A 19,325-nucleotide genomic window follows, 5' to 3' on the forward strand; every position below is an offset into this window, starting at 1 on the left:
CTGCCTCAGCCATATACAGTGCATTCGGGAAGTATTCAGACCTCTTGACTTCATTGTGTTACAGCCTTATTCTAAAAAAATCCCCTTATCAATCTACACACAAGAAGAGCCCATAATGACAAAGCAAAAACAAGTGTTCAGACATTTTTGCAACCAAAAAATTACAAATACTTATATATATAATTTACATAAGTATTCAGACCCTTTACTCAGTACTTTCTTGAAGCCCCTTTGGCAGCAATTACAGCCAAGCTACAAGCTTGGAATACCTGTATTTGGGGAGTTTCCCCATTTTTCTCTGCAGATCATCTCAAGCTCTGTCAGGTTGGATGGGGAGTGTCGATGCACAGCTATTTTCAGGTCTCTCCAGAGATGTTTGAACGGGTTCTAGTCCAGCTCAAAGACATGACTTAAGGCCCTTCAGAGACTTGTCCCGAAACAACTTTCCCTCGATCCTGACTAGTCTCCCAGTCCCTGCCGCTGAAAAACATCTCCACAGCATGATGCTGCAGCCATCATGCTTCACCGGTCCTTCTCCCACGATTGCTCAGCTTGGCCGGGCAGCCAGCTCTAGGGAGGGTCTTGGTGGTTCCAAACATCTTAAATTTAAGAATGATGGAGGCCACTGTGGTCTTGGGGACCTTCAATGCTGCAGACATTTTTTGGTACCCTTCTCCAGAGCTGTAGCTCGATACAACCCTGTCTCGCAGCTCTATGGACAATTCCTTCGACCTGATGGCTTGGTTTTTGCTCTGACATGCACTGTCAACTGTGAGACCTTATATGGACACGTGTGTGCCTTTCCAAATCATGTTCAATCAATTGAATACAATCAAGATGTAGAAACATCTCAAGGATGATCAATGGAAAAATGAATATATCAATGGAAAGCTAAATTTGGAGTCTCATAGCAAAGGGTCTGAATACTTAAGGTATTTTGGTATTTTATTGTTAATATATTTGCAGCAGTTTTCGCATTATGATTATTGGGTATTTTGTGTAGATTGATTATATATTTTTTTAAATTGTCACACCCTGACCATAGTTTGCTTTGTATGTTTCTATGTTTTGGTTGGTCAGGGTGTGAGCTGAGTGGGCATTCTATGTCTAGTTTGTCTATTTCTATGTCTGGCCTGATATGGTTCTCAATCAGAGGCAGGTGTTAGTCATTGTCTCTGATTGGGAACCATATTTAGGTAGCCTGGGTTTCACTTTGTGTTTGTGGGTGATTGTTCCTGTCTTTGTGTTTGCACCAGATAGGACTGTTTTAGGTTTTCTCACGTTTGTTGTTTTTGTTAGTTATCTCATGTGTAGTGTCTTTATAAATTAAAGAACATGAATAACCACCACGCTGCATTTTGGTCCGCCTCTACTTCACCTAAACAAAACCGTTACAAAAATTAATTTTAGGATAATGTTGTAACGTAACAAAATGTGGAAAAAGTCAAGGGGTCTGAATACTTTCCGAATGCACTGTAGGTTGACTCAATAATCAGCAATGTTGAGGCAGTGCAGTTAAGTGAACAAAGGTGAATGGGAATAGCATCAAGTCTATTTATCGTAGACATTTTATTTAAACTTGGTCATTGATGCACTTCTATTTAAACAGATTTACATTTAGAATAATGACCCGTCTTTCAAAATGTAGGATGTTCATATTGGAAAATTATGGGCAATTAAATGGGCAATCTGCAGTAGATACATCCGTTTTTGGACTTATAAATGAATGATATGTACCCATTGATTGCAAAATATGCTAAATATTATCTTGTTTTAGCTAAATGTAGCAAACATTGTATAGCCTCAAAACATGGTTAAAACAATTTTTTAATATAATGGACGGTCAGTCCTTGCATCCAGATCTATGTCTATGAACTTGAGAGTGGTTACATTTATCAATCACTATCCCTGTGCTTTTTAGCGAAACAGCGGTGTGTCCACAACATTTCCCCCAGGATTTAGACTTGTTTAGGTTGTTTTTTAAGAAGTTCAATAAGGTTTTCTTGTGTCTCGTTCAGCAGTGGGGTCTTCTTATGTTTACCAGTGACCAAATGGACGAACACCCTCCCAACAATCTAACATGGGGGAGGTTCGATACTGCTGTGGGGTTGCTTTGCTGCCTCTTGTACTGGTGGCCTTGAATGTGTGCAAAACATCATGAAATCATCAGATTATCAAGATTTTTGGGGAGTGGAATGTTTAACCCAGTGTCCAAAAACTGGGTCTCTGTTGAAGGTGGTGGATATTCCAGCAAGACAATGTCCCCAAACACACATCAAAGCAACAAAAAATGGTTCAAGAAAAAATGCTGGTATGTTCTGGAGTGGCCAGCAAAGAGTCCAGAGATCTGAATTACATTCATATCCTATAGCGAAAGCTGAAATCAGCAGTTTGCTTTTGTTGGGATTTATCTTGGCTGTGCAACCAATCACTAGCTACAGGGTGCCAATAATTTTGTCCGTTTGATTCTTATTTAAAAAAAAAAAATTGTAAGCTAAAGTTTACAAAAATAAATGTGGTTTTGCAATGTTGAAAATCCAATAAAATGAATTTTTAGTTCAACTTGTTTTACAAGAAATAGGGAATTATTTACTGCAATGCTCTACTTTCCGGCTACCCAGATAAAGCACGAAATAAACTTCAGTTAGTGCTAAATAAGGCTGCTAGAATCCTGACTAGAACCAAAAAATTTGATCATATTACTCCAGTGCTAGCCTCCCTACATTGGCTTCCTGTCAAGGCAAGGGCTGATTTCAAGGTTTTACTGCTAACCTACAAAGCCTTACATGGGCTTGCTCCTACCTATCTCTCTGATTGGTCCTGCCGTACATACCGTTTCATACCGTCCCTAGGAGGGGTGCGTCACTTGAGTGGGTTGAGTCACTGATGTGATCTTCCTGTCTGGGTTGGCGCCCCCCCCCTTGGGTTGTGCCGTGGCGGAGATCTTTGTGGGCTATACTCGGCCTTGTCTCAGGATGGTAGGTTGGTGGTTGAAGCTATCCCTCTAGTGGTGTGGGGGCTGTGCTTTGGCAAAGTGGGTGGGGTTATATCCTTCCTTTTTGGCCCTGTCCGGGGGTGTCATCGGATGGGGCCACAGTATCTCCTGACCCCTCCTGTCTCAGCCGCCAGTATTTATGCTGCAGTAGTTTATGTGTCGGGGGGCTAGGGTCAGTTTGTTATATCTGGAGTACTTCTCCTGTCCTCTCCGGTGTCCTGTGTGAATTTAAGTATGCTCTTTCTAATTCTCTCTTTCTCTCTCTCGGAGGACCTGAGCCCTAGGACCATGCCTCAGGACTACCTGACATGATGACTCCTTGCTGTCCCCAGTCCACCTGGCCGTGCTGCTGCTCCAGTTTCAACTGTTCTGCCTGTGATTATTATTATTTGACCATGCTGGTCATTTATGAACATTTGAACATCTTGGCCATGTTCTGTTATAATCTCCACCCGGCACAGCCAGAAGAGGACTGGCCACCCCACATAGCCTGGTTCCTCTCTAGGTTTCTTCCTAGGTTTTGGCCTTTCTAGGGAGTTTTTCCCAGCCACCGTGCCTCTACACCTGCATTGCTTGCTGTTTGGGTTTTAGGCTGGGTTTCTGTAGAGCACTTTGAGATATCAGCTGATGTATGAAGGGCTATATAAATACATTTGATTTGATTTGATTTAAGAAAAGTGCAAAGCTGCAAATATATTTGTCTAAACTGTATCAGCCAGGGTACAGTCTATGACTGCAGAATTACACAGAATAAATATAGCATATTTCATACTGCGTACTTGTATAATTCTAACCGGCGCATAATTGGGGAGTTCTGGGTAAATGAAATAATCAGGCCGTGAGCTAACAGCTGTTGCTGCATTGACATCCATCCAAGTGCTTCGGTGTGACCTCTTTGGAACACCATTGTTTCAGTAGATAAAACCTCTGAACTGTAATCATCTGCTATTAATGTCACATTAGCTTCTATTTTATGCAAAATATCCGGGCATAACTGAGAGTAAAATCATATTCCTAACCAAAAGCCAGAGTGACACCCTTCACACCTGGCATGAATTACCTGGCCCTTATTAATTCTTAAAATTGGAATTTGTCACACTATACCACTAGAGGAAGAGAGGCTAATTGGTATTTGGTCAAGAGTTAAATACCTACATCATATAAAATATATGAAATAAAAATAAAATGGATTAAGTAACACTGATTAGTATTGAAAGGCTGGTGTACATGGCATGCATATACAGTATAGTGTATGAGCTTGCAGCTTTACTCACCCTATACCACACGATCTCTCGAAGTCTTCCATCAGTCTTGAAGTTGCACTTCAGGGTGACAGTCTCTCCCACAACAACAGGAGGAAGGGGCTCAATGGTTACTGTCAAATATCCTATAGGGCAGAAGACAGAAATAATGAGCATGGTTTGTAACGTCACTTCATGACTATATACAGTGCCTTCAGAAAGTATTCACAACCCTTGACTTTTTACAGATTTTGTTGTGTTGGAGCCTGAATTGAAATGGCCTGCACACAATACCCCATAATGTCAAAGTGGAATGATGTTTTTCTTCATTTTTTACAAATTAATACAAAATGAAAAGCTGAAATGTCTTGAGTCAATAAGTATTCAACCCCTTTGTTATGGCAATCCTGAATAAGTTCAGGAGTAACAATGTGCTCTATAAGTCACATAAGTTGCATGGATTGTTTAATATGATTTTTTAATGACTACCCCATCTATGTACCCCACACATACAATTAGCTGTAAGGTCCCTCAGTTGAGCAATGAATTTCAAAAACAGATTCAACCACAAGGACCAGGGAGGTTTTCCAAAGTCTCGCAAATAATGGCACCTAGTGGTAGATGGGTAAACATTCAAAAAGGAGATATTGGATATCCCTTTGAGTATGGTGAAGTTATTAATTACACTTTGGATGGTGTATCAGTAGACCCAGTCACTGCAAAGATACCGGTGTCCTTCCTAACTCTGGTGTCAGAGAGGAAAGAAACTGCGCAGGGATTTCACAATTAGGTTGATGGTACCTTTAAAAGAGTTACAAACTGAGGATGGATCAACATCATTGTACTTACACCACAATACTATCCTACATTTTAGAGGGAAAAGAAGGAAGCTTATACAGAATAAAAAATATTCCAAAACATGCATCCTGTTTGCAACTAGGCACTGAAGTAATTCTGCAAAAAATGTGGGAAAGAAATTAACTGCATGTCCTGAATACAAAGTGTTACAGTATATTTTGCGAAAATCCAATACAACACATTACTGAGTACTACTCTCCATATTTTTAAGCATAGTGGTAGCTGTATCATGTTATGGGTATGCTTGTAATCGTTAAGGACTGGGGAGTTTTCAGGATAAAAAATAAATGGAATGGAGCTAAGCACAAGCATAATAATCCTAGAGGAAAACCTGGTTCAGTCTGCTTTCCACAAGACACTGGGAGATGAATTCAGTTATCAGCAGATCAATAACCTAAAGCACAAGGCCAAATCTACACTGGAGTTGCATACCAAGAAGACAGTGAACGTTCCTGAATGTCTGAGTTACAGTTTGACTTAAATACACTTGAAAATCTATAGCAAGACATGAAAATGGTTGTCTAGCAATGATAAAGCTCTTAGAGAGTTACCTAGAAAAATTCACAAGTTTAATCGCTGCCAAAGGTGCTTCTACAAAATATTGACTCAAGGGTGTGAATACTTATGTATATGAGATATTTCTGTATTTAAGTTTCTATAAATTAGTAACATTTTCTAAAAACACGTTTTCACTTTGTCATTAAGGGGTATTGTGCGTAGATGGGTGAGAAAAAAATACTTAATCCATTTTGAATTCAGGCTGTAATAACAAATGTGGAATAAGTCAAGGGGTAGGAATACCTTCTGAAGGCTCTGTAATAGGAAGCTTGGTATCAACAATTCAATGGTAGATCAAACTCTGATCCCTGTTAGTGGAACATCAGCACATGCATATTGATATGATTGTTTCAAACATGGAAATATGTCTAGTTTGACGAAATGTTGTATTATTATACTTATAGAGTCTATTTCAGTGGGACTTTCTAAATATTGACTTGATCTGAAACAGATTATATAATGTATTGACATGTTTTGTTTTTCATTACTACATGTATGGGGAATACATTTTCAGGGGATTGCACACTTCTCATTTAAATTAATTAGAAAAGGGACCAAAAGCAGTGTAAGGTACTGTATACACATGTATTATTCCTGTATTTTAAATAGATTTGGATTACACCACAGTAAACATCCAAAACCAATATCTCTTACTTCTGATTGAATGCCCAACATGATTTATTCAAAGTTTTCTCAAATGTTTGAGGTCCCAATAGATAAAAACAGTGACAAATACATGGATTCAAAACCAACCAAAACCAAACCAAAATAAAATTAGTCTGTGCAAAGCTCTGCATGTTTTGTATGTTGTTTCAGCGACTTTCGCTTATGTTATGATAACTAGAGAAGAAACAGCTGAAGTGAAACAAATGTTACTGAAACAACATAAACCTTGCTCAGCTATACTTTGAACATTCTTATATACAGTATAACAGCTTTGTCTGTGTAAAATTAGAAGAAAAAAACATATCAGGCTGTTTGACATTGGATTAACTTCCTCTCTCAAGCAGCACCAACTTGCACATACAGTGCCTTCAGAACGCATTCATACCCATTGACTTATTCCACATGTTTTGTTACAGCCAGAATAAGAAAATGTATTCAATATTTTTTTGTATCATCTATGTACACAATACCCAAAATTGACAAAGTAAAACATGTTTTAAATAAATATCAAATGTATGACTCAACTGTTGCTGCTCAAAGCCCAGCTAACTGGGCTGCCAGATTTTCTATCTTAACAGACTCACAGTGGGAAGGAGCTCTCTTCTTCCCTCCAGTCACTTACAGTAAGTCACACATTACTGTTCTGTTATAATCTCCACCACGCACAGCCAGAAGAGGACTGGCCACCTCTCAAAGCCGGGTTTCTCTCTAGGTTTCTTCCTAGGTTCCAGCCTTTCTAGGGAGTTTTTCCTAGCCACCGTGCTTCTACACCTCCAATTGCTTGCTGTTTGGGGGTTTAGGCTGGGTTTCTGTACAGCACTTTGAGACATCAGCTGATGTACGAAGGGCTTCATAAATACATGTGATTTGATTTGATGAGTGATGCCAATGCAATTGTGTAGAAAACCCTCATCTCAGTTTTCAAATGTCTCTAGCTGTATGTTTGCTATGGAAAGCCAACTGTTTAATGTATGTTAGAAGACTATTTAGAAGGATCCAAACTATGCAACTAAACATGTGGTAAGTCTGACATACTGTAATATAATTCTACACACATTAGTTGTGATAGTGTGTTGCTTGTCATAGTCAACAGGCCCTTAAAGTGACACCACAGAGACCTGTGATGGAACGATTAAGCTCCACAGCTTGAGGAAAGACTAAGGTCTCTCCTTTTTAAAGCACCTCCATACACTTATTACAGAATCTTACTTTAATCATCAGACTTGAGAAATCCTCTCTGTGGAGTTGATTTGAATGGATAAGCCCTGCTGAAGACTGCAGGTCATTAACACGAGATGATGCTCTTCGAGCAAATCCCAACCACTTAGTACCGACGCTCCACATTGCTCTCTAAGACATGAGGAGCCCAGCCACGGCTCGTACAGTACTGGCCTCCCTCCCTGTGAGTTCTCTTTAAATGGATGCAACTCTCACATGTTGAAGGGAAATAAAAAATGTAACCATGGAAATGTCAACTGAGTCAGTGGGATGCAATGTCACTCACCAGGGGAAAGAGTCTATCATGCCTTGTCTAAATGGCAAATGTCACAGTAGAGGCTGTGGAAACTTAGCACTGTATGAATAATGCAGTTCCACATACAGTGCCTTCAGAAAGTTTTCATACCCCTTGACTTATTCCACATTTTGTTGTGTTACAGCCAGAATAAAAAATGTATTAAATATATATAGTTTTTGCATCCATATACACACAATACCCCATAATGACAAAGTAAAACACGTTTTACAAAAATATCTAATTTACATAAGTATTCACACCCCTTGCAATGACACTCCAAATTGAGCTCAGGTCCATCCAATTTCCATTGATCATTCTTGAGATGTCACTACAACTTGATGTCACTACAACCACCTGTGGCCAATTCAATTGTTTGGACATTATTTAGAAATAAATACACCTGTCTACAGAAGGTCCCACAGTTGACATTGCATGTCAGAGCAAAACTTATACCATGAAGTCCAAGGAACTGTCCATAGATCTCAGTGATATAATTGTAATGAGGCATACTATATATCTGGGGAAGGGTATAATTATTTTTTACAGTGTTGAAAGTTTCCAAAAGTGCTGTGGTCTCCAGCATTGGGAATTAAAAATGTGGAATTACCCAGACTTTGCCTAGAGCTGGCCATCCGACCAAACAGAGCAACCGGGTAAGAAGGACCTTGATCAGGGAGGTGACCAAGAAACCAATGACCACTCTGACAGAACTACAGTTCCTTGGTGGAGATGGGAGAATCTGCCAGAAGGAGAATAGACTCTACAGCACTTCACCAACCTGGGATGTATGGGAGAGGGGCCAGACAGAAGCCACCCCTTAGAAAAACATGACAGCACACCAGGAGTTTGCAAAAAGGCACGTGAAAGATTCTGAGAGCATAAGGCACAAGATTCTGTGGTCTGAATGCAGAACACTATGTCTGGAGTAAACCAGGCTCAGCTCATCACCCGTCTAACACCATCTCTACAGTGAAGCACTGTGGTGACAACATCATGCTATGGGGATGCTTTTCAGCAGCAGGGACTGGGAAACTGGTAAGGATAGAGGGAACAATGAATGGAGCCAAATACAGGAAAATCAATGATGAGAACCCGCTTCAGAGTGCAAATTACCTTAGACTGGGGCAAATATTTACATTTCAACAGGACAATGACCCCAAGCATACAGCCAAAGCAACACTGAAATAGCTTCAGAACAAGTATGTGAATGTCCTTGAGTGGCCCAGCAAAAGCCAAGACTTGAATCCCATGAAACATCTGTGGAAAGACTTGAAGATTGCTGTTCATCGATGCTCCCTGTTAAACTTAACAGAGCTTAAGAAAATCTGCAAGGAAGAATGGGAGAAAATCACCAAATCCATATGTGCAAAGCTGATACAGATACATCCAAATCAAGTCAAATCAATCTGTATTTGTCACATGTGCAGAATACAGCATGTGTATTTTGTAAAATAAACTGAAGTAAAAAATAAGTAAATTAAATAAAAAATAAGAAAAATAAGAACAAAAAAGTCTTAAGGAGCAACAATAAAATAGCAGTAGCAAGGCTTTACACAGGGGGCGGCGGTACAGAGTGAGTGTGCAGGGGCACCGGTGAGTTGAGGTAGTTGAGGTAATATGTACATAGGAAGGGAAGAGGTAAAGTGACTATAAATGGATAATAAACAGAGAGTAGCAGGAGCGTAAAAATGGGGTTGGGGGGGAAATGTAAATAGTCCGGGAACGATTTGATAAGCTATTCAGGAGTCTTTTAGCTTGGGGGTAGAAGCTGTTAAGAAGCCTTTTTCACCTAGACTTGGTGCTCCAGTACAGCTTGCCCAGAGGTAGTAGAGAGAACAGTCTATGACTAGGGAGGCTGGATTCTGGCAATTTTTTGGGCGTTCCTCTGACACCGCCTGGTATAGAAGTCCTGGATGGCAGGAAGCTTGGCCCCAGTGATGTACTGGGTTGTTCTCACTACCCTCTGTAATGCCTTGTGGTCGGAGGCCGAGCAGTTGCCATACCAGGCAGTGATGCAACCTGTCAGGATGCTCTAAATGGTGCAGCTGTATAACTTTTTGAGGGTCTGAGGACCCATGCCAAATCTTTTCAGTCTCCTGAGTGGGAATAGGCATTGTCATTCCCCCTTCACGACTGTCTTGGTGTGTTTGGATCATGATAGTTTGTTGGTGATGTGGACATCAAGGAACTTGAAACTCTCAACCTGCTCCACTACACTACTATCGATGAGAATGCTCGGTCCTCCTTTTCCTTTAGTCCACAATCATCTCCTTTGTCTTGATCACATTGAGTGAGCGGTTGTTATCCTGGAACCACACCACCAGGTCTCTGACCTCCATACAGGCTGTCTCATTGTTGTTGGTGATCAAGCCTACCACTGTTGTGTCATCTGCAAACTTAATGATGGTTTTGGAGTCGTGCCTGGCCATGCAGTCATGGGTGAACAAGGAGTACAGGAGGGCACTGAGCACGCACCCCTGAGGGGACCCCATGTTGAGGATCAGTGTGGCAGATGTGTTGTTACCTACCCTTACCACCTGGGTGTGGCCAGTCAGGAAGTCCAGGATCCAATTGCAGAGGGAGGTGTTTAGTCCCAGGGTCCTTAGCTTAGTGGTGAGCTTTGAGGGCACTATGATGTTGAACGCTCAGCTGTAGTCAATGAATAGCATTCTCACATAGGTGCTCCTTTTGTCCAGGTGGGAAAGGGCAGTGTGGAGTGTAATAGAGATTGCATCATCTGTGGATCTGTTGGGGCGGTATGCAAATTGGAGTGGGTCTAGGGTTTCTGGGATAATGGTGTTGATGGGAGTCATGACTGGCCTTTCAAAGCACCTCATGGCTACAGATGTGAGTGCTATGGGTCGGTAGTCATTTAGGCAGGTGACAGCAAGCTTCAGTCCTCCTCTTGGTACTTTTACTTCAATACAAAACCTATACAAATACAAAACCTAGGAGGCTCTTCGTTCTCACCCTCTTCCATAGACTTACACAGTAATTATGACAACTTCCGGAGGACGTCATCCAACCTATCAGAGCTCATGCAGCATGAACTGACATGGTGTCCACCCAATCAAATGTTCTGAAAATGAATCTAGTACTGAAAGCATAAGCTACAGCTAGCTAGCACTGCAGTGCATAAAATGTTGTGAGTAGTTGACTCAAAGAGAGAGACAATAGTTGACCAGTTTTCAACAAATTCATTTCTTTAAAAATGAAGGAGAAGCAAGAGAGAGAGAGAAAGAGAGATTTGGTCATTTATTTTCACTGCAAATGCAGCTGGCTAGTTAAGCCTACTCAAACACCCGGCTCAAATAGGGGGATGCTATGTTAGCCTCAAATTTTTCTCTCAACCTGTGTGCATCTACATTGTAAGCTTTCATTCATAGGCTAGGTTGTAGAAACCTCATGGTGGGTATAGGGAAAATGTGAGTATTATGTAGCCTAAACCTGTCAACGTTACATTGAACTGGTTGAATGAAATATGAATGACAGTCATCCAATATGCTGTAATAGAAATAAGGCCATGCTCATGAAAGAAATGTAATGTACACCCTCATCTTAAATGGCACTGACCACCACTGGTATTCAGTAAAGTCTTGTATTTGCCCCAAATATATAACATATTCTATTCAGGACATTAAGATAATTTCTTTGCCACATCATTTGCAGTTTTACTTTAGTGCCTTGCTGCATGTTTTTGATTGTTTATATTCTGTAAAGGCTTCCATCTTTTCACTGTTATTAATGTTAGTATTCTGGTGTAACTACAATGTTGTTGATCCTTCCTCAGGTTTCTACTATCACAGTCATTAAACTCTGTAACGGTTTTAAAATCACAATTGGCCTCTTGCTGAAATCCATGGGCAGTTTCTTTCCTCTTCGGAAACAGAATTAGGAATGACGTCTGTATCTTTGTAGTGACTGTGTCTATTGATACACCATCCAAAGTGTAATTAATAACTTCACCATGCTCATAGGTATATTCAATGTCTGCCTCCTTATTTTCAAGCACGGTGGTGACTGTATCGTGCTAAGGGTATGCTTGACATCAGCAAAGACTGAGGAATTTGTCCGGATAAAAAGAAAGGAGATGGAGCCATAGCCATGACAAGTAGGGGTGCTGAGGGTGCAGTAGCACCCCACTAATACATTTAAATTTATCAGGGGTGCTATGTTGACAAAAATCTCCTCAGCACCCCCTGGAGTTACACTTCATTCAGCAAAAAAGGGCTAAGGAATGAAAACACGGGACATTGGAAAAACATTGCCTGGTCTGATTAATCCCGGTGCCTGCTGTTTCACGCTGATGGGAGGACTAGAGTATGGAGAATACCATGAGTACATCATGCCGCATATCAACATTGTAGGCTGGTGATGTGAGGGTGTGTTTTCATGGCACATATTGGGCCCCTTGATAAAAGTGGATCAACGTTTGAATGCCACAGGATATCTGAACACCATTGCCAATCAGGTGCATCCCTTCATGGCAGCAGTGTATCCATCTGCAAATAGATTTTTTTCAGCAGAATAATGCCCCATGCCACAAGGCTAGGATGGTTCCATGAATATGGAAGTGAATTCAGCTTACTACAGTGGCCTGCCAAGTCACCAGATCTCAATCCAATTGAGCATCAGTGGGATGAGATGAAACAAGCTATTCGGAGTAGAGGTCCAGTACCAGCCAACTTGACACATCTCTCTGGGTAATATTGGAGTAAACATGTGCCAGCATCCCTGTGGACACTTTCGACACCTTGTAGAGTCCAGACTCCGATGAATTGAGGATATACTGAGGGAAAAAGGGGTTGCAGCTCAATATTTGAAAGGTGTTCCAAATGGTTTGGGCACTCAGTGTATACCAGTTTTGGCACAGGTATAACCAACTATTTTTTTATTTCACCTTTATTTTACCAGGTAGGCTAGTTGAGAACAAGTTCTCATTTACAACTGCGACCTGGCCAAGATAAAGCAAAGCAGTGTGACACAGACAACAACACAGAGTTACACATGGAATAACATGGAATAAACAATAAACAAGCCAAAAACACAATAAACAAGTCAATGACACAGCAGAAAAAAAAGAAAGTCTATATACAGTGTGTGCAAAAGGCAGGAGGAGGTAGGCAATAAATAGGCCATAGAAGCAAAGAATGGCAATTTAGCAGATTAACACTGGAGTGATAAATGAGAAGATCATGATGTGCAAGTAGAGATACTGGTGTGCAAAAGAGCAGAAATGTAAATAAAAACAGTATGGGGATGAGGTAGGTAGTTTGGGTGTGCTATTTACAGATGGACTATGTACAGCTGCAGCGATCCGTTAGCTGCTCAGATAGCTGATGTTTAAAGTTGGTGAGGGAAATATAAGTCTCCAGCTTCAGCGATTTTTGCAATTCGTTCCAGTCACTGGCAGCAGATTACAGGAAGGAAAGGCGGCCAAATGAGGTGTTGGCTTTGGGGATGATCAGTGAGATATACCTGCTGGAAAGTGTGCTACGGGTGGGTGTTGTTATCGTGACCAGTGAACTGAGATAAGGCGGAGCTTTACCTAGCATAGACTTATAGATGACCTGGTGCCAGTGGGTCTGGCAACGAATATGTAGTGAGGGTCTGCCGACTAGAGAATACAGGTCGCAGTGGTGGGTGGTATAAGGTGATTTCGTAACAAACTGATGGCACTGTGATAGACTACATCCAGTTTGCTGAGTAGAGCCACATTTCTGTAAAAGGCACATGACTGCCAGATGAAAGTTTGCCAAAAGACACCTAAAGGACTCTCATACCATGAGAAACAAGATCTGGTCTGATGAAACCAAAATTGAACTATTTGGCCTGAATGCTAAGCGTCACGTCTGGAGGAAACCTGGCACCATCCCTACGGTAAAGCATGGTGGTGGCAGCATCATGCTGTGGGGATGTGTTTCAGCAAAAGTGACTGGGAGACTAGTCAGGATCAAGGGAAAGAATAACGGAGCAAAGTACAGAGAGGTCCTTGATGAAAACCTGCTACAGAGCCCTCAGGACCTCAGGCTGGAGTGAAAGTTCACCTTACAACAGGACAATGATCCTAAGCACACAGCCAAGACAACATAGGAGTGGCTTCGGGACAAGCCTCTGAATGTCCTTGAACATCTCTGGAGAGACCTGAAAATAGCTGTGCAGTGACGCTCCCCATCCAACTTGACAGAGCTTGAGAGGATCTGCAGAGAAGAATGGGAGAAACTCCCCAAATGCAGGTGTGCCAAGCTTGTAGCGTCATACCCAAGAAGACTTGAGGATGTAATAGCTGCCTACGTTGTTCAACAAAGTACTGAGTAAAGGGTCTGAATACTTATGTAAAAGTGATATTTCAGTGGATGTTTTTATACATTTGTAAAAAAAAATCTAACAACCTGTTTTGCTTCGTCATTATGGGGTATTGTGTATACATTGATGAGGGGGGGAAATGATTTAATCCATTTTAGAATAAGACTGCATCGTAACAAAATGTGAAAAAAGTCAAGGAGTCTGAATACCGAATGCACTGTATATACAGCACAAATCTAAAGTTTGGACACACCTACTCATTGAAGGGTTTTTCTCAATTTTTTTTCTCTACATTGTAGAATAATAGTGAAGACATCAAAACTATGAAATAACACACATGGAATCATGTAGTAACCAAAAAAGTGTTAAACAAATCCAAAAATATTTGGTATTTGAGATTCTTCAAAGTAGCCACCCTTTGCCTTGATGACAGCTTTTTACACTCTTTTTTTTTAAATGTAAAAAAATTAATATTCATTGAATATTTGAAACATACAATATACTTGCATTGAAGCTGCTCAACAGCTACATCATACCAGAAAACGTGAACCCGAAACCTCCAAGATCCCTCCACAGTTCCGCAATAGCTGTCCCTCAATAGCTTTTCACACTCTTGTCATTCTCTCATCCAGCTTAATGAGGTAGTCACCTGGAATACATTTCAATTAACATGTGTGCATTGTTAATAGTTCATTTGTGTAATTTCTTTCTTTCTTAATGCATTTGAGCCAATCAGTTGTATTGTGACAAGGTAGGGGTGGTATACAGAAGATAGCCCTATTTGGTAAAAGACTGAGTCCATATTATGGCAAGAACAGCTCAAATAAGCAATGAAAAATTACAGTCCATCATTACTTTAAGACATGAAGGACAGTCAATCCGGAAAATTTCAAGAATTTTGAAAGTTTCAAGTGCAGTCGCAAAAACCATCAAGCGCTATGATGAAACTGGCTCTCATGAGGACCGCCAAAGGGAAGGAAAACCCAGAGTTACCTCTGCTGCAGAGGATAAGTTCATTAGAGTTACCAGCCCAATGCTGAGTTCAAGTAACAGACACATCTCAAAATCAACTGTTCAGAGGAGACTGTGTGAATCAGGCCTTCATGGTCGAAATTTCTGCAAAGAAACCACTACTAAAGGACACCAATAAGAAGAAGAGACTTGCTTGGGCCAAGAAACACGATCAATGGACATTAGACCGGTGGAAATCTGTCCTTTAGTCTGATGAGTAAATGAAAAGCAGTCAACAAGTGCTCAGAATATGTGGGAACTCCTTCAAGAATGTTGGAAAAGTATTCCAGGTGAAGCTGGTTGAGAGAATGCCAAGAGTGTGCAAAGCTGTCATCAAGGCACAGGGTGGCTACTTTGAAGAATCTCAAATGTAAAATATATTTGAATTTGTTTAACACTTTTTTTTGTTACTACATGATTCCATGTATGTTATTTCATAGTTTTGATGTTTTCACTATTATTCTACAACGTAGAAAATAGTACAAATAAAGAAAACCCCCTGAATGAGTAGGTGTGTCTACACTTTTGACTGGTACTGTATATAAACACACACTTGGAGTCAAAGTATCGATGCAATATTGTCTAAAATAACATTGTGATATGTAACTGTGTTGATATTTCCCCCCATCACTGCATTCCTGATAAACATAACATTCATTGTGTCTTGTGTACAAGTTGAAGAGGGGCAGCTGCAGGATTTAGACATAGGCCAGGCAGAAGCTGGGCAAATCAATTTCCTTTGGAGACAATTGCATTTGTTTAGGAAGGTACTATTCAATATGAGCTCCACATTCGAATTTACTTCATAATACCAAGTTACAGTGGAAGAAATTCCATCTTTAGTGTCATGTGGTGGATATCTCCAGTAAGCTCTGACAAGGTCTGTCTGTCTGTGTAGAAACACCTCAGGTTTAGTTGGGCTTAAATTCAACAGGGAGGCTTACATTCTGTTTTAATACTAGTACTGCACAATATTGATCCTTCAAGTGCCATAAGCCCTACATTCTGAGGAAGCTGAGAAGATACAATTATATCCTTTCTCACCACCATCTGTTCCTATCCTTATGAATCAGTAGTTCAGTTGGACTGATTTTACCATCAGATGTCACACAGCCAAGCACAGTGAATACACCATCATGGCTCCTCAGGCATTGACTAAAGCACAGTGTCTCCAGACTGACATGAACAACTGGGGTAGTCATAATACCATGGAACTGGTGTGGTGCTGGGTTGATACGAACTGCTGCCATCGGCGCAGATCCCTTACTAAAACGCTAAACATAAACTACTGTAAGTGTAAAGTAGTGTAAGTGTACACCTCCATAACATCAAAAGCTCTGTGCAATAAAGCGGCAGACTGCATTATCATTGTTGGGCAACATAAAACACTGTGGAGAGGCTGCAGAGTGCATGGCTTTAATTGGCTCATGTTAACTGGTTGTAGAGGCAGACGAGGCCTCCGTCTGAGGCGCTCCATCAGAGGCGTTGTTAGAACAACATCTAATGAGGGCTGCAAACTATGCTTTCTTCCATTATTAACAGCAATTTGCTCAACTGCAGTGAGAAAACAAAACCATTCCCAATGATGAACCAGCCCAAAATGTTCTGCTATCGTGCGGCCCAAAATGTTCTACTACATAGAAGCCAGTGCTACTGACTCTATGAGAAAAATGTATGGCAGAGTTTGTGCTCCTTCTCCCTGCTTTGAAAGGAGACCTGATTTGTAGTGTCTAGGACATATTTCAGCAATATCATGTCAAAAGAGGGGGAGAGTGAGAGCAGAAACTCTAATGACAATATGTAGTGTTTCATGTAGATGATGCTTGTTGAGAACAAAGACTGGTGATGCAATAGTGGCAGGACACCACAAAATGTATTGGGTCCATGTTTCATGTATTGTTTCAGTCGATGTTAAGCTGACACCTACATTGTGTTCTTTTGAACTGCAGTATAACATAAGCTTGCCCACAAAAACAGGGAGTAGGGATGGGTACTGAGCAACTATATAATATGGCATTAATACTCTATTAATACAACAGAATGCCCAGAAGGCTCTGCGTGTTTTCACCACTTCAATGACTTCTAAGCAGCAAGTCTTTTTCTGGTAATTTGTTCACTCCTGCCTTTTCACTTATGGTGAAAGGCATACATGTAATTAGCAGAAATACTAGTTCTGGTCAATATGTTCCATTAAATGGTAAGCTATTTTATTATGCAGCCAAGGCCTTAGTCTGAATATAATATGTGAATCTATAAATATAAAATTTAGATGCAGACTTTACACACTCTGATAATGTGTAATATGAGACACTCGCTGGTGTCAATTAAAGCTGTTGAGTAGAGAAGGGGCTGAGCTGATGCTGGGAACATTGCGTCTTGTCTCTCAGCCCAATCTGCACATTAGAGTGGGTCAATGAAAGTCAACTCCAACTCAGAAAGAAAAACATTGTGAGAAATGAGATCAGAAGAAGAACATTTCACCGATATAATCCAACTATCATGATATCGTAACTGAATATAATCTATAACATTTTAGAAAGTGGTTTAGTTATTCCGGCGTCGAGTGGTTGTCCTTTGTAACATTATTGTAACAGTCTGTTATGTGGACATAACCATTTTAAAGAACTCAAACTGGTTATTGTAACATTATAAGCATCAGTCTCTATAAAAGCCTAAATGTAGAGTGCATCTTTTTGCTCCAAAATGCTTCATTTCCTGTGGCACTAACAATCTAAATGGCATTCCTGACAGCAAATTATAACTGAAAGCACAATGATGCTACACATAATTGCTGCATGACTGAGCGTTATGTTTGTCATATCTTACAAACACCAAGAGAATCATGATGAGTCCATGACTAGTATGACTCCATGAAAAGTACATTTTTATCCCCCAAATAATAGGGTTCAGCATGTGATGATTTGTCATTGAATCAATTTCCAAAGGGTTTGGTTGAGGAGTGCTCTGAGTGGTGTGAACCAGGAGTATGACTGGCTCTTGATTTATGCTGCTGAAGAACACAATCTGGGCCTGTGGAGCAGGTCTTGCTTTGTAAACAGGATGCTGGGAGATGATGCGTTTTTCAATCAGAGTGATTTACTGTTTAATGACACGCTTCAGCTTGGAGAGTGTCAGCGCCGTCCGCTGTAATCCTGCCCCCTCCCACAGGCCCATGCTGCCACAGTGGATAGCAATCAGGAAGAACTCATATCACCAGGACCTCATTCTGAAGAGCCCTGGGCGAGTGGAATTATCTCTCCGTCGCCAGTACAAGGAGTCTGGGGCAGTAGGGAAGCGCAGCCAGGCAGGCTACTTGGCCATGTGTGCCTCGATGCACTGGCATATCTGCCAATGGCACAGCTGACCAGGCACAGTCTAATGAAACCACAGAGCTCTCTCTCTTCTCTCTCTCCCTCTGTCTCTCTTTTTTCCTTTTTCCCCCTCTCTTCCTCAATTTTTGCAAAAGCCTGACTCCCAGAGTATGTTCGCGGATGACCACTAGTATGACGTGCTAAAGTTCCCCAGGGACTGTGAGAGTCAAGTTTTCTCCCAATAGGTGCAAATCATTCTCAGACTGCTGAGTCTGATTGGAGGAGTAAAAAATGGTATTGCATGTGCAAAACAAATGAGCCCTAAGCTTGTGTGCCTTTTTCTGGAGATTGTACCAATGCAAACAACTCAACTCTAATGGATGATATAATCTGTTTAGGCAAGTGGAAAGTTGAGGTCTTTTTTGGGGTGGCATGGAAGGTTTTTTTGCTATGCAAATGGGTTTATTTCTATTTATGGACCTACAGTACAAGAAAAAAGAAAACAGATTGCCTTCAAAAAATGACAGTCCAGGGAAATCAAAGATAGACAGTTTGAGGCAAACCGAGATTGATTTGGAGAAGGTTTTCCCAAGCAATTTTGTCTCAGTGTATGAAACAGTCAAAACTCATAAAGGTAGGGGAGAAAAAAGGCTGCTTCTTTGTCTTGACATTGGCAATTATTTTCTGAAATACAAAATGTATGAAAACAAAATTACTATTTTGATCACTGTATCTGCTGAAGAAATAGAAAATAAATAATGGATGGATTACAATGGCAATGGCTTCCTTTTCACACGGTATTGTTCTTAGCCCCGGGCTATCTTAGCCCTAGGCTAAGACTGGCCCGGAGCTAGCTTATCCTG

General features: G+C 40.8%; 1 protein-coding gene across 2 annotated transcripts in view; it reads right to left on the reverse strand.

The window, feature by feature from the left end:
* Positions 1 to 19,325, reverse strand: part of LOC109891047 (immunoglobulin superfamily member 21) — a 266,112-nt gene that overhangs the window by 166,227 nt on the left and 80,560 nt on the right. For both annotated transcript variants that reach the window (XM_020483336.2, XM_020483337.2), the window contains exon 2: positions 4,270 to 4,382. In XM_020483336.2, the coding sequence (XP_020338925.1) occupies positions 4,270 to 4,382 (113 nt within the window). The remainder of the gene's footprint in view (positions 1 to 4,269; positions 4,383 to 19,325) is intronic.

The sequence above is a fragment of the Oncorhynchus kisutch genome, linkage group LG5 (genome assembly GCF_002021735.2).
Source record: "Oncorhynchus kisutch isolate 150728-3 linkage group LG5, Okis_V2, whole genome shotgun sequence".
Classification (NCBI taxonomy): Eukaryota; Metazoa; Chordata; class Actinopteri; order Salmoniformes; family Salmonidae; genus Oncorhynchus; species Oncorhynchus kisutch.